Source organism: Stenella coeruleoalba (genome assembly GCF_951394435.1).
Source record: "Stenella coeruleoalba genome assembly, chromosome: 2".
In the NCBI taxonomy this organism is placed as follows: Eukaryota; Metazoa; Chordata; class Mammalia; order Artiodactyla; family Delphinidae; genus Stenella; species Stenella coeruleoalba.
In genome coordinates, this window is record NC_137147.1 from 138,190,318 (window position 1) to 138,204,546 (window position 14,229).

The window sequence follows — 14,229 nt, forward strand, 5'->3', positions numbered from 1 at the left end:
CAATTCTACCAACTAAATAACTTTCAAACCCCTCCTCTCTGTCTCCTCAGCCACTACCATCTCTTGTCTGGATGACTGCAACAGTATCCTAACAGGCTTCCCTGCTGCCATCTTCCAATCCTGGTTCCATTTTGCAACCAGCTCACCACTAAATCACAGATCTGATCATATCATTCCCCTGCTTGCAATACTACAGTAGTTCCCATTGCTGGAGACCCTCAACAGGCCCTGGGGCTCTTCCTCTCCAAGCTCATCACCTATCATTTCCCCTTGCATCCCTCCAGCCATGATGATCTTCAGTGCCCTGAACACACTGGGCTCATACAACATTCCCTCTGCTGTTAAGCTCTCCTCCCTCCCTTCCTCTGACAATGCCTCCTTACCCTCAGTTCTCAGCAGATCTTCTGCCAACGACCCTGCTCTGGATGCTGGACCCCTGTTCTCTATCCACAGTGCGCTGCACTCCTCCAGTCACTGCACCTGTTGATTTGCTTCGGAGCTCGCATCCCAATTTTCAATCGCTGCTCATTAGTCTCCTCTACCAGCTTATCCCCACATCCTCAATAGATGGCGCTGTTGCACCCCCCGTGCCCATGAAGACGTTCCATACATGTTTGAAGGAATGAATGAACCCATCCCTTCACAGAACACCCCAATGGAGGGCCCAGTTACAATACACCACCCCCAGCTTTTCTTTTGGCCAGTTTCTTCTTTCTCACTCATCTATATCCTTATTAAAGCTCACTGACTTAATTTTTAATGCCAATTCATTATATCATTTTCTCTGTTCAAAAATGGTCAAGCACTCCCCACAGCTGGTAATAGATTTGCATTTTCCCCTAGAATTAGAGATCCAGACCAGGGTGAGGGTAGAAGAGGGGTAAAGAGTACAACTGGGAGGCTTTTTTAAAGATCAGGTTTATTGCGGTATAATTTACATGCAATAAAATTCACCCTTTTTATTTGTCCCATGTATACATTTGACAAACATACACCATCCTGTAACCACTGCCATAATCAAATGTATAATATTCCCATCACACTGGAAATTCCTTGTGCTGACCCTTCGCGATCACCTTCCCCTATCCCCAGCCCTTGGCAACCACTTTTCTGATTTCTTTCCTTAGATTTCTGTCTTTTCCAGAATGTCTCTTTTTTAACTCAGCATAATGCTTTTGCGATTCTATCCATGTTTTGCATCTATCAATAATTTTTTCCCTTTTCTTTGCTGATTAGTATTCCATTGTATGACAATCTACCCATTCACTAGTTGATGAACATTTAAGCTGTTTCCACTTTTTGGTGATGATGAATGAAACTGGTATAATTATTTGCGTAAAGTTATCTATGTAGACATAGATATTTTCATTTCTCTTGGGTGGGATTGCTGGTCTTGCGGTCATCGTAAGTTTAACTTTATAAGAAACTGTACTGGGAGGATCTTATGCAAATCACTGAAGAGGGGTTGATACTACAGAGATTTGAAACCATAATTAATCCAATCTCCCAGCTAAACACATCCAGCTGTGGGAACCTAATAACCAGCAAGCACCAGAAATTACCAAAGCCCAGAGTGTTTGAGGAAAGGTGGTAAGCTGGAGACAGGATGCCTGTGAGCATCCAACACACTCAGCACACCCAAGGCTTCAGTGGCTTTGGCAACATAATCTCACATCCCCAGGCCATGTGACTCTCTCCCCAGGCCATCTGTAAAATGAATGATTGGATGTTAATGCCTTACAAGCTCAAGCAACAACAACAAATCAGTAAAATCAACAAGCTTGGGGGAGGGTGTACAGTTGATACAAAAAACCACAAAAGAGCTGAACAGAACTTCAAACGAATAACATACACAGAAGGGGAGCTATCACTTACCCAAGGTATTTAGACTATTTAGACTAAGTATATGCCCTCAGGCTCAAGACCAAAAAAACTTGAAACATATATTGAATTCTAATTACTTGGCCTTTTTGAAGACATGGATTAGTAGTTCCGAAAGGACATTCTGTACATTCCAGGATTGAGCAAATAAGTAAATACATTGTGGATAATGGGAACCAAGTTTCTCACTGTTCGAGAGTAATATAAATATCGAAAAGGGGAAGGGTGAAAAGTACCTGGGAATTCTTTGTACTATTTAGCAACACTTCTCTAACTATGAAATTATGTCCAAAAAAAAAAAGAGAGAGAGAGAGAGAATGGTTGGACTATATCAGTGCTTCTTAAACTCCCTTATGGTATTAAAAATCACCTGGGGCTTCTGATAAAAATTCAAAACTCCAGGACCACGCCCACCCCCAGCACCCGCGGTGAGACTTCTACATCTGTGCATCTGCGCCCTGCGCATGTGCATTTTACATCATCACACACATTTTTTAAAGGCTAGATTAAATTTTCTTTGAGGCTCGCGGTTCCATGCTCTGGAGGAGACAACATGTAAGCCAGTTTTAGAAACCCGTTTCTCAACACGGAGAGAATGCGTGTGACAACCATTTGCTGAAGTACGTTTATTACAGAGTTGAAGAATTCATACAAATACCAAGGGGCCATAGGAAAACCCCCTGGGCAATCTCCCGGGAGGAACATTCAGGAGAAATTTCATAATTCTCTGAGTCATGCCGATGTCTTCTGGAGCTATACATTTCAGGAATGAGTGGCCTGATTTCTATCCTTCCAATAAGACAAATGCTTACTGGCCTTAGGGCCTTTGCACTTACAGCTACCTGGACCTGAAATACTCTCCCCCACAGGCTGGCTCCTTCACCCATCAAGTCTCTCCTCAAATACCAGTTTATCAGAGTGCCCATCCTATCTCAGCTGCCCCACCCCACCCCTCCCTAGTCCCTCACCAGGCTTCTTTTCTTTTATAAATTTATTTATTTATTTATTTTTGGCTGTGTTGGTTCTTTGTTGCTGCACGGGGCTTTCTCTAGTTGCAGCCAGCGGGGGCTACTCTTCCTTGCGGTGCGTGGGCTTCTTTTGTTGCGGAGCACAGGCTCTAGGTGTGCGGGCTTCAGTAGGTGTGGCTCACGGGCTTCAGTAGTTGTGGCTCGTGGGCTCTAGAGCGCAGGCTCGGCAGTTGTGGCGCGTGGGTTTAGTTGCTCCACGGCATGTGGGATCTTCCCGGACCAGGGCTCGAACCCGTGTCCCCTGCATTGGCAGGCGGATTCTAAATCACTGCGCCACTAGGGAAGTCCCAGGCTTATTTTCTAAGCACTTACCATTATCTGAATTTATCTATATCTCTTGTCCTACTGACTGACATAGAACATCAGCTCCATGAGGGAAGGATGGTTTGGGTTTTGTTCTCTTCTGTATCCCCAACTCCTAGGACGGTGTTTGTTCTATATATACCAAGCACTAAATAAATGTTCACTGAATGACTTAACAAAACACACGTACAGGAATCTATTTCTCATGATGAATGAACATGTTTGCAGTGGGGTAGGTGAAATATAACCAAGACAAGTGAGAAACGGAAGGACTTTCCTATAATAAATACATTTTATTTTATTTTTTCTTCCACACAGTTTAAGAAAACCAGACATTAGTATAAGTTGGAAGAACATCTCTGAGTTTGGACATAGGTCTCTGCCTTTTCATCCATAATGGATTGTCGACTGGAAAATCAGAGGCTGGCATTCAACAATATGTTATAAAGTGTTGTTATACAGTGTTAATAGCTGTTTCATATAAAAAGGGTACCATGCCCACAACAAATTTGGGACACAGCAGATCCAAAGGAAAGTTTTCTCCAATGCATCCAAAAACAGCATCATTCTTCCCCACACTACCTTCCTCAGAACATCTCCTGGGAGCTGAGTTCCTTCCACAAAAAACACTTTGAGAAAGATTGCAGCAGACCAAATATTTAAATCACTTTGTATTCAAAAGGCTTCTAAACATCCCACTTCTAATTCTAATCAACAATGACAAATTCATGTCCTTAGAAAGAAGAGGGAGAGTTCCTTTCTAAGAACTGAGCAAAGGAAAATGAAACTCTGGGGCAATTGACAAAATGGCCTCATTCAAACATATCTGAGTTTTATCACAACAAAAATGACTGGCAAATTTTATAGTAGTGTTTCTCAAGCAGGAGGAGGGGGAAGAAATACATCTCTTTAGGAATTCTCTCCCCCGTCGCTCCCCCGCTGCCTTTGGAGACAGCAGTTTGTAACACTGTCCAAAAGTATACAATGGGACTAAGTTTACCAAACTTATAAAAACGTTATGAAACACCTGGTCTTATTTTGTTGATTTAACATTTCATTTTCATCATTAGGCACGCTGAAAAAGCAACGTAACCAAAGATTAAATTAAATAATCTAAAAGTCCTTCAAATTAGTCACCCGTTATCTTTCAACTACTTCTGAGCTAAATGAAGAACTTATTTTACTCTCTGTAAACAAGAGAATTTAAAAGCCTTCATGCCTTTGGCACTACTAGAATGGAGTATTTAAACTTTGTACCTTTGTTCACCATAAGACTGAAGTTACAATAACATGAAACGGAAGCCCACAGACCCTGCTGGAGTAAGATTCCACTAACAATGTCAGCCTCTTGCCAAAAAAACAAATTTTGTCATGTAGCTGGCAATGAATGTACCCCAAATTTACCAGCCCATATAATTTTAGCAGTCTACCTTCCCGAGAGGAAGTAAACAGATAATCAAACGAATGAAATCATATTTCTTGACCACTCGCATCCAATGTAAATTGTTACTTGTCCTCAGAAGATTGGACGATGATCTATTCATAAGGCCATTCGAGTGTCTGCGCCAGTAAACCATAGAGGCAGTATACTAAGATATGGGGGTGCTCCTGAGTCAGCAAAAGAGGATCCCACATTGTGATGGATGGCCCCTTAAGTCATCAGACAAGTGCACAACAGGGGGTGATGGGCTTCTGTTAAAAACTGTTTTGTGTCAGCATTTCTGTACTCTCCAAAAACATCATGAAACGGTGAACTTTAATTAGTGATGCAACAGGTGAGAAAATACTCAGTGTTTCGTAATACTCCACAGAGTGGAAAGCAGGGGACACATTCTTAGGTGGTGGGTTGCTAAAAGTTAGACCAATCAAAACAAAGCTGATAGGCTCAGTACCTTCTGGAGTTTGTGACATCAGCATTTCTGCAAGTTTGGCCCATGGCCCTCCTGACTCAGAATCACCTGGGGGACTTTCTCCAGTGTAGATTGTCTCCAGGAAACCAACATTTTAAACCAGTAAAGCAGCATCTCCTGATTTGCCTGGGGAATCTACATCTGTCACAAGCTCACCGAGTGTTTCCATCCCTTCGGCAAGGTCTTTAGCATCCTCTGCACGTGAACACGAAACCCAGCAGCATATATGAAATGCTGAAGCAACATCAAATGTATAACCTCCCCAACTATCGTGATGTCATTGGCTTAAAAGGTGACAGACAAGCACAACCAACTGGGATTGACTCAGCCAATGCCCACTGGGCGACACATTTTTCCTGTGCTGCAGCATCAAACTGGTGACAAGAAAACAGAGCAAAACAGAACACATAACACTTAGCCACAGGCTGTGGACTTGTAAGAAAATCCAAATCTATCATGACGTGGGAACCTTGCATTGTGAAAAAGAATGTACTTGTAGGAAAAGAGGACTCTTTTTCTGTTCATTCCCTTCACTAGGTGGGGAAAGGAAGAAGACCGCTCCCCAAGCCAGGTTTCTTCATTCTGGAATTGCCTTCCCAGCCCCCAGGGCTCCCACAGACCCAACTTACTCTTTCTCAGGTTCCCCTACTGACCTTTCCAGCTCATTCTCTTCCCACTGTGGGAGCTCCTGGGAGAGGCTTTGTGACATGAAACTCATCAGATGAAGCACGTTGCATTCTGCAAGAGTAATACTACAAGGGTCGTAAAGCTTAATCCAACTATTTCATAGTAGAGCTACAAGGGAGGTATGCTTAATCCAATTGTTTAAATAGGACTGGAGAACTCACTTTAAATAAATTAAAAACTAAATGAAATATTAATGATTGGCCTGAATAAGGACTTACTTGAACCCACGTTCCCCTTTTAAAACCACACATACGGAACCAATGCACGTCTAGAGAAATGTCGCCATGTCAATACCTTATTGACATGAATCCATTCAAAAATGCCAAGACACCAACCATTATAAATACCTTAGGCCACTATAAACTGGTACCTTGACACTGGCTTATGGTGGTTAGGAAGTTGTAGCTTAATGTTGACACTTGGCACAAAAAGCTTATGGTCTGAATTATGTTTCTTTTTTATGTAATTCTGGCTCAGGAATCCGATACAGAGCAGCTGAGAAATAAATTATGTTGCTGAGGCTGAAGATGAGGCACAGAAGTATGGCTCCGGCTATCTGAGAGAACAACAGGGGCCTGGAGTGGGCCAGGAGCCATTCCCTCCTTAGAGTCTTGTCCAGAAGGATGGCTTCCATCTGCATGTGTGTGGCTAGGATCACACACACATGAAACAGCTGGTGACTATGACCTATAGCAAACACACAAAAGACCACCAAGATCAGCAATAAAATAGGAACGGATTGATACATGCTATGGCATGTATGCTAAAAACACTATGTGGTGTGAAAGAAGCCAGATACCAGAGACCATAAATTGTATGATTCCATTTATATCAAATGTCCAGAAAAGGGAAATCCACAGAGACAGAAAATAGAGGAGTGGTTGCTTCAGGCAGGGGTGGGAGTTGGGATTAACAGTACATGGGCACAGAGGATCTTACTGGGGTGATGAAAATGTTCTAAAACTCCTATATGGTGACGGTTGTACAATGTGGTAAATTTACTAAAAAATCATTGAATCCTATACTTGAAATTAGGGTATTATGTAATATATAATATATACTTTAAAAATTTATTTTTAAAATGTAATATGAGAAAAATAAAAGGGCCATCAGAGCAAACCAAATCCATTTTTAAAACAACTTATCCACCAGTCCTGTTTTTCACACGAAAAAGTTCTGCCAAAGGTTACCTCTTGAGAGCTGTCACTGATCAGCTCAGATTCTGACTTCAATCCCAAAGGAGAAGCCAGGCAAATTTTCTGTTGGCTTCTTAGGAGGTGCTCCTCTCCCCACTGCTGCTTAATCCCAGACACAACCAGGGGCTCTTCCTCTCCGATAACTTACAGGACCCCAGTCACCATGTATGCATTCCCCAGAGGGTGGGAGTCCAGTGCAGGGTGGTTGGAGTGAGCAGGGATGTGCTGACTTGGTGATTGGTGAGAAAAGGAGTCCATTGCCCAGGGCTGGGGATTGCTTTGGGGGACAGCCTGCAGAAACCATGTTTCACGGGCTGAGTTGTATCTCCCCCTCCCAAATTCATATGTTGAAAGTCCCAACCCCCAGTACCTTAGAATGTGATCATATCTGGACATAAGGTCTTTAAGAGACAATTAAGTTAAAATGAGGTCACTAGCGTGGGACCCACTCTGATTGGTGTCCTTCTAAGAAGGGGAGATTAGGATGCAGACATGCACGTACACAGAGGAGAGACCATGTGAAGAGAAATGGAGATGGCCACGGGCAAGCCAAGGAGAGAGGACTTGGAAGAAACCAACCCTGCCGTCCCCTTGATCTCAGACTTCTAACCTCCAGAATTATGGGAAAATAAATTGCTGTTGTTTCAGCCACCCAGTCTGTGGTTCTTTGTTATGGCAGCCCTAGCTAATACGACACAAGAGTTAAAGATTCTCCTTCAGTTAAAAAAAAAAAAAAAGAATTCAGTGTTGTACCCCCAGGACTTAACCCAGAGTAAGTATTCAATAAATGTGTCCATAGAAGGGACCAGCCTGGCCATCTGCCCAACTGAACAAGAACAGAGTCAGGAATGAGGATGTAGGAGAGTTGAGTAGGTGGCCAATGAGTTCCTTAGGGCAGGGAGCTGCCAGCACTCCAGACTGCATCCCCCAGGGAGGAAGTGTGTCTGGAGGGGCCCCCCCTGCCTCACTCAAGCCATACTACTGGGCTGTATCCAATTTCCAAATCTGTGTGTGATGCAATGAAGTGGTTCCTTATCCAGCGAGAGCCGTGTACTCTAAGGACACGGGGCCAAGCAGAAGGAGGTGATCAGCTGTGCTCACCAACTGAGGCACAAACCTGCCTCTGTTAGGGCAGGAGATCAAAAGACAGAAGAGCCATGAGCACTGAACAGATGTGAAACGTGCCTGCAGCAGGAAGAGTGATTTCAACAATCCCTCCTGGCAGGCATAGGGAGGAACTTCCTGTGGGCGTTGGAGAGGGAGCCCAGCATCTGACTGACTGTTATTTAGGGACGGAGAACTTTCCAAACCCTTTGTTAAAGATCTGTTACTAACTGCCCGTCTGGCCAATTTCCCCCCATAGGAGTGTCTTTCTGCTCTAGGCCCAAGAGGACAGGATAGAGGTGAGTCAATAAAATGTTATCAAGAAGCCAGAGCTTGCAAAACAAGCCCCCCCCCACCCAGACTTCGTACACTACCACCTCTGTTTCATCTGGCTGGAGCTGGGGCGGTGGATGTGCTGGGCAGGTTCCTTAGGCAGGTTCCAATCCCCTGGCCCTCTCATCTCCCTCCTTTTTTGAAATCTGCCCTCTAAGCATTTTGCTCATTGTAATCCCTTCTGGCAGGAGAGAAGAAGTAAAGGAGATGAAACTCTAATCAGAGCAAACAAAGAAAAATCTGGCCATGTGTCTTGGGCAGAAGATGGAAACCCATGGACAAAATGGGCTTGGGGAGAACCGAGGTTCCTGCCCGCCACCTGGGAGTGAGGATCTGAATCCCCATGGTATTGATAGCTTATCTAAGGAGGTCTCATCCCAGGACTCATCAGCCTCACCAGAAGTGGCCCAAGGGTCCCTCCTCCAGCCAGTCCCAGAGCCAGGGTGGAGGAGACACGTTCCGCAGTGCCACCCACTTCCCTAGACAGAGAGGAAGGAACCCTGCCAGCAGGTGTAAACCCCTGTGGTTCCAACACCTCCTCTCCACCACATGGCTTCTCTAACTTGAGTGAGCTCAGGCTCACCTGGAGAATCACACAGCTTCTGAGACACGGGATGTCTGGGGGCTGGGACCGAGAATCTGCATGTTCCCAGGTGATGCTGAGACTGCTGGTTCAGGGGCCATACCTGAGAACCACTGCTCTACCACAATTCCTGGCCCCATCGTACCCACCTGAATGAGACAAAGACACTTTCCTCTCCTCAACACAACCCCCTGCCAGCTGGTACTCTCAGAGCCAGCTGTACCCTGTCTTTCCTCTTCCTCTTTACGGCTGCCTTACATGTTCATTTAATAACAGGATTTCACATTCTAGGTAATAATGGGACTCTCCTGTCCCCATACCTGCTGGAAATGCTTTAGAATCCTAGATCCACCTCCTCTCCATCCTCCGCCATCCTCCCTGGTCGTCCACTGGCTATGTACATCCTGGCCTCTGTCACCTTACAATTCCACTAACCTTGGTCTGTGCCTGGAGAACTTCCTGAAGAATTGCTTCTCTCCCTGCCCTGGCCTCTCTTTGCAACTATGTGCACTGGTGTCAGGGATTGGGAACCCTCCCTGGACAGGAGGGCAAGGGGCATCGGGGCCACCAGGCACTCACCGATGTAGTCGAAGCGTCCAGGAGCCAGGCGCTCCGGCAGATGCGCGGAGTAGAGAAAAGAGGCCAGGAGGGTCACGGCCATGTGCTTCTGATGGTACAAGGTGGCTTCGTTCTGTGCACTCTCCCCAGGGAAGAGGAATAGCTGCAGGTATTTAAAGAAACGTCAGGTCTTAAAATAGATAACCAACAAGGACATACTATATAGCACAGGGAACTCAATATTCTATAATAACCTAAACGGGAAAAGAACTTGAAAAAGAATAGATACATGTATATGTCTCACTGAATCACTTTGTTGTATACCTGAAACTAACACAACATTGTTAATCAACTATATTCATTATAAAGTAAAAATTTTTAAAAAGAGAGAGAGGAAGGAAGGAAGGAAGGAACTTATGTCAGGTCTTGAGAGGAGGCCTGCAGACATCCCCACGCATATGTGTGGACTCTGTGGGCCAAGGCCGTTCTCTCTCCAGTTCTGTGGCTTGGAAAGGGAATTCGCAGGGACCGTGTGAGCAGCTTCCTGTTCTGAGTGTGATCAACTGAGACCCAAGGCAACTGTAGTTTAATCCCCCGCATGCTCATGAGAGCCTTTGGATTATTTAATTCCAAAAAAAAAAGGAAAAGGAAAGAAAGAAAGGAAGGAAGAAAAGGAAAACAACAGAAGTGAAGACAAAAGTAAAGGAAAAGAAAAATCCAGTTAGATCTATCGCTACTTTTTTCCTGGGGCTAAAACGTAAGTATCATAAAAAATGGCCTATTCACACTTGAACTCACTTCTAACCAGCACATCCCCTGAATTGATGCTCCTAATTAAGGCTTTAAGGCCTTGGAAGGCCTTCTGAATCATCACAAACTATTAATTATGGACATTACCCTGGTGTGGAGTTCAGTACGGTTTTTGTACGATTGTTATAAATAGCGGCGGCAGCCACCACTACGGAGGGCACTAGGCCGGGCCTTTTACGGGTACCACTTCATCAGAGCCTCAACAATGACCACAAGGCAGACACTATTCTCCCCATTTTGCAGATGAGGCAACTGGGCTGGAGGGTGACTTGCAAACCACTAACTAACAGTGAAGTCAGGCTGATTCCAGAACCTGCGTGCTCAGCCACATCGCCATTTAGGGTAAGCCCTCCCCTCCCCCGCTGCCCACTGGCTGGTGCAGTGCCAGGAGCACCCAGCGCTCATCATAGCAAGAACCTGTGCTGTATGCTTTGGTGGCCTTGTGGGACCGGCTTGTTCTTTGCACTGGTTTCCTGTGTGTGGTCTGTGTCCTCGAAGAAGGATTCAGGGAAATGGGCTGCATCCCCATCTCTGGGTCCCCCCCAGGCCCACACGAACTCAGCAGGAGCACACGCTCAGTGCCTCAGCTAATGAAGCCAGCTCGACCCCTCTCCTTTATCCCTGGGCCCTGCCATCCTGGCCTCAGGCAGCAGACCCTTACGCTGCCTCTGGGAGGGGAACTCCACCCACTGGGCCTAGGCTTGGCATTGCTGAGTCCATCAGTTCTGTTTATTTGATTATTCTCCTCTACCCCCTGTGAAGGACAGGATGTCAGCCTCATTTAAAGATGAGGAGGGCTTCCCTGGTGGCGCAGTGGTTAAGAATCCGCCTGCCAATGCAGGGGACACGGGTTCGAGCCCTGGTCCGGGAAGATCCCACATGCCGCGGAGCAACTCAGCCCGTGCGCCACAACTACTGAGCCTGCGTGCCACAACTACTGAAGCCCGGGCGACTAGAGCCCGTGCTCTGCAGCAAGAGAAGCCACTGCAAAGAGAAGCCCGCGTACTGCAATGAAGAGCAGCCCCTGCTCACCACAGCTAGAGAAAGCCCACACGCAGCAAGGAAGACCCAATGCAGCCAAAAATAAATAAATAAAATAAACTTATTAAAAAAAAAAAAAAGGAGCACCTGGGACTCTACTCTTGTGTGTCCCACTGTGACCAGGATGGCGCTCTGACCCCCAGAGCTCAGGACACAATTGATTCCCTGATGCTGCCAACAGGCAGAGAGGGGCTGGAGTCGGGCCCTTACCCTGGAGAAGATGGGAAGGGAGTCCCAGGTGTAGGGATAAGCGAAGGCCAGGACACGAAGCATCTTACAGAGCCTGGGCTTCTGGACCTCAAGAAACCTAAATCAGGGAAGGAAAGGGGGGAGAAATGAGAATGAAAAAAGAGTTTCAGTAAATAACACACACATGCACATTAAGAATAACCAAGGGTGAGTAACCCACGAAGGACAAGCATTTTTGCACAAGCTCCTCCTATGGCCAGCAGCTTCTCCCCCAGCGCTCTCCACTTCTCCCACCCTGATGGGAACGGCTCAGTCTCAGATGTGGAAAGAGCTCAGGGTGGGCGGGGAGGGGGCAACCATCTCCCAGCATCCTGAGAGGCTCCTGGGGCGAGCACCTCTGCGAAGGTTGAGATGTTTAATTAGTCAGAGGCGCCAGCTGATTACCCTGCAGAAGCCCTGGGTACAATTAGGTGTTTAAGTACTTAAGAGATTTCTGGAATACTTAATACCACACACAGAGATACTGGGCTGGGGAAACTGAATAAGCATGGTCCTTCCTTCTCTCTTTCGTCATCACCCCCACCTGCCTCCGGTTCCAAGACAGATGAAGCCAGCATTAAAATGAGTGGTGCTGACTGTGGCAAAGACAGGCAGCTCTTCCTGGATGGAACACGATGGGGCCTCGGCTGGCTTGGGCCCAGCCTGAGGAGGGGGCAGCAGCTGAGGGTGTGCGGAGCCGGGCAGCACAGATGGCAGGCTGGATACTGGAAGGGGAGGGGTAAAGAGAGGCTCCACATGAAACCACAGCCCTGAACTGGGGCTCGGGCGAGGGAGAGCTCACACGCCCAGGCTGGGCCGGGAGGCAGGGCTGGTACCCACTTTAGCAGCACAGCGTACTGTGGGGGATGGATCCTCCCTTGGTGCCCACAGGTCTGCGAGGCCAGAGGACCCCCAAGGGTGGTGTGCAGAGCCTGGGCGCCGAGGCTCGTGGGGTAGCTGTTCTAGTGCAGCCCGTAAGATGAGGGAGGCGCTGGGGCCATCTCAGCCCCCCGTCGACAGTTCTGCCCCTCATCGCACTCTCCAGCGGGGATGGAGTCTATGTCCCACCACTGCTCTTCACCTCTGCTCCCCAGATACCCCGTCCCAGCCCACTGGCCTGCCCCTTCTCCACCAAACATAGACTGCTGCCCCTGCAGCCCAGGCCCATCTCCCCCTCCAGGTTATTCACGTCCCCTACGAGCCAGTGCAGTCACGTGACTACAAGCCCCACTGTGTCCACATCCTCTGGTGTGGAAAATGGCAGAGACACCCACATCTGCCTCCTGAGTGGTCGGGGAACTCTCCTCGAGGGCAGAGCTGGGTCTGCTCAGCTCTCCATCCCCAGCGTCCAGCTCAGAATCATGTCTGAGGACATGACATCGCCAGGCTGCTGTGTGCCGTCCAGCTCTCAGGGCAGCCCAGCCTGGGGATCCCTGTTCTGGGTAAGAGGCGGCCACCGTGGACCCCGAGAAGTCCCATAACCTCCAGAGATCAGCTCCAACTTTGCTCCAGCCCATGGGCATGTCCCTCCTTCTTTCCTGACCCTGTGGACACTGGGCAGAGATGGAAGAGAAGTTCAAGAAGGAGGGGGAGAAATAAGGGATCTCAATTCACCGTCCCCCAGAACAGAACCCCAGCCTTGGAAGGAACCACAAACCCCGGGATTGGTGAGGCTGCACAGGGTCACAATCTGGCAGACACCCTGAGTCTGATCCTATCCCCGCCCTCTGTGACCATGTCATCCAGCAGGTGATGTAACCCTTGTGTGCCCCAAATCCTCATGTGTAACATAGGGACAACAACAGAATCCCTGCAAGGGATTGTTGCAAGGGTTTGATAAAATGATGCCCGCAAAGAGCTTACAGCTGTGCACAACACAGAGTGACACTCACGAAATGGCAGCTTTTAAAAAGAACGCGTGTTGTAGGAGCCATCCTGTCCCCATCCTGTAGCTACGTCGTACCAGAAAATAGGAACAGGAGGGACCAGATGAGTTCTGCGTGATTTGCCTAAAATCACAGGAGCTAATAAGAGGCAAAGCTAGGATTTACAGCCAGGGCCATCTGGCTGGCTTCCCACCTTCTCCCCTCATGCAGGGAGAGCAGGCATCTAACCACTACCCAGCCTCTGTCCTTACCTTACAGACACCCCTCTGCCCCAGGAGGCAATCGGAACACACTCCCGCTGCCCCAGGAACCAGGGCCCATCTCGATGGCCTTCTCAGTCCACGCTGGCAGACCCTGTCCAACCACGGCAAGCCCACTCCCTCCCTCCCCATGCACTGCCACCGCCTATCACCTCTGGGTGCAAAGAGACTCGCTATTAAAGCACGCTCTTTCTGCGGCCACTTACACAGGAAGAAGGCTGGCTCTGGCTGACGAGGGCCATCCCCCAAACCATGGATTTCCTGCAACTTGAGACATTTCGCCCGGCCTGATAAAGTACTTCCCCAAGGGCAAACGAACCAGCCTCTCCAGCTGCAAAGCCGAGTCTACAGAGGGAAAAAGGAGAAAAAGCGGAACAGACGAGAGACAGCAACAAAGAATAAGAGGCAGAAGGGCCAGCAG

The 14,229-nt window shown here is 47.6% G+C and overlaps 1 protein-coding gene across 5 annotated transcripts in view; it reads right to left on the reverse strand.

Moving 5' to 3' along the window:
* Positions 1-3,407: 3,407 nt before the first annotated feature.
* Positions 3,408-14,229, reverse strand: part of PAQR5 (progestin and adipoQ receptor family member 5) — an 87,940-nt gene continuing 77,118 nt past the window's right edge. For all 5 annotated transcript variants that reach the window (XM_079913405.1, XM_079913406.1, XM_079913404.1 and 2 more), the window contains 3 exons: positions 11,645-11,741; positions 9,605-9,746; positions 3,408-6,496 (listed from right to left, as the gene is read on the reverse strand). In XM_079913405.1, the coding sequence (XP_079769531.1) occupies positions 6,255-6,496; positions 9,605-9,746; positions 11,645-11,741 (481 nt within the window). In that variant the 3' untranslated portion in view covers positions 3,408-6,254. The remainder of the gene's footprint in view (positions 6,497-9,604; positions 9,747-11,644; positions 11,742-14,229) is intronic.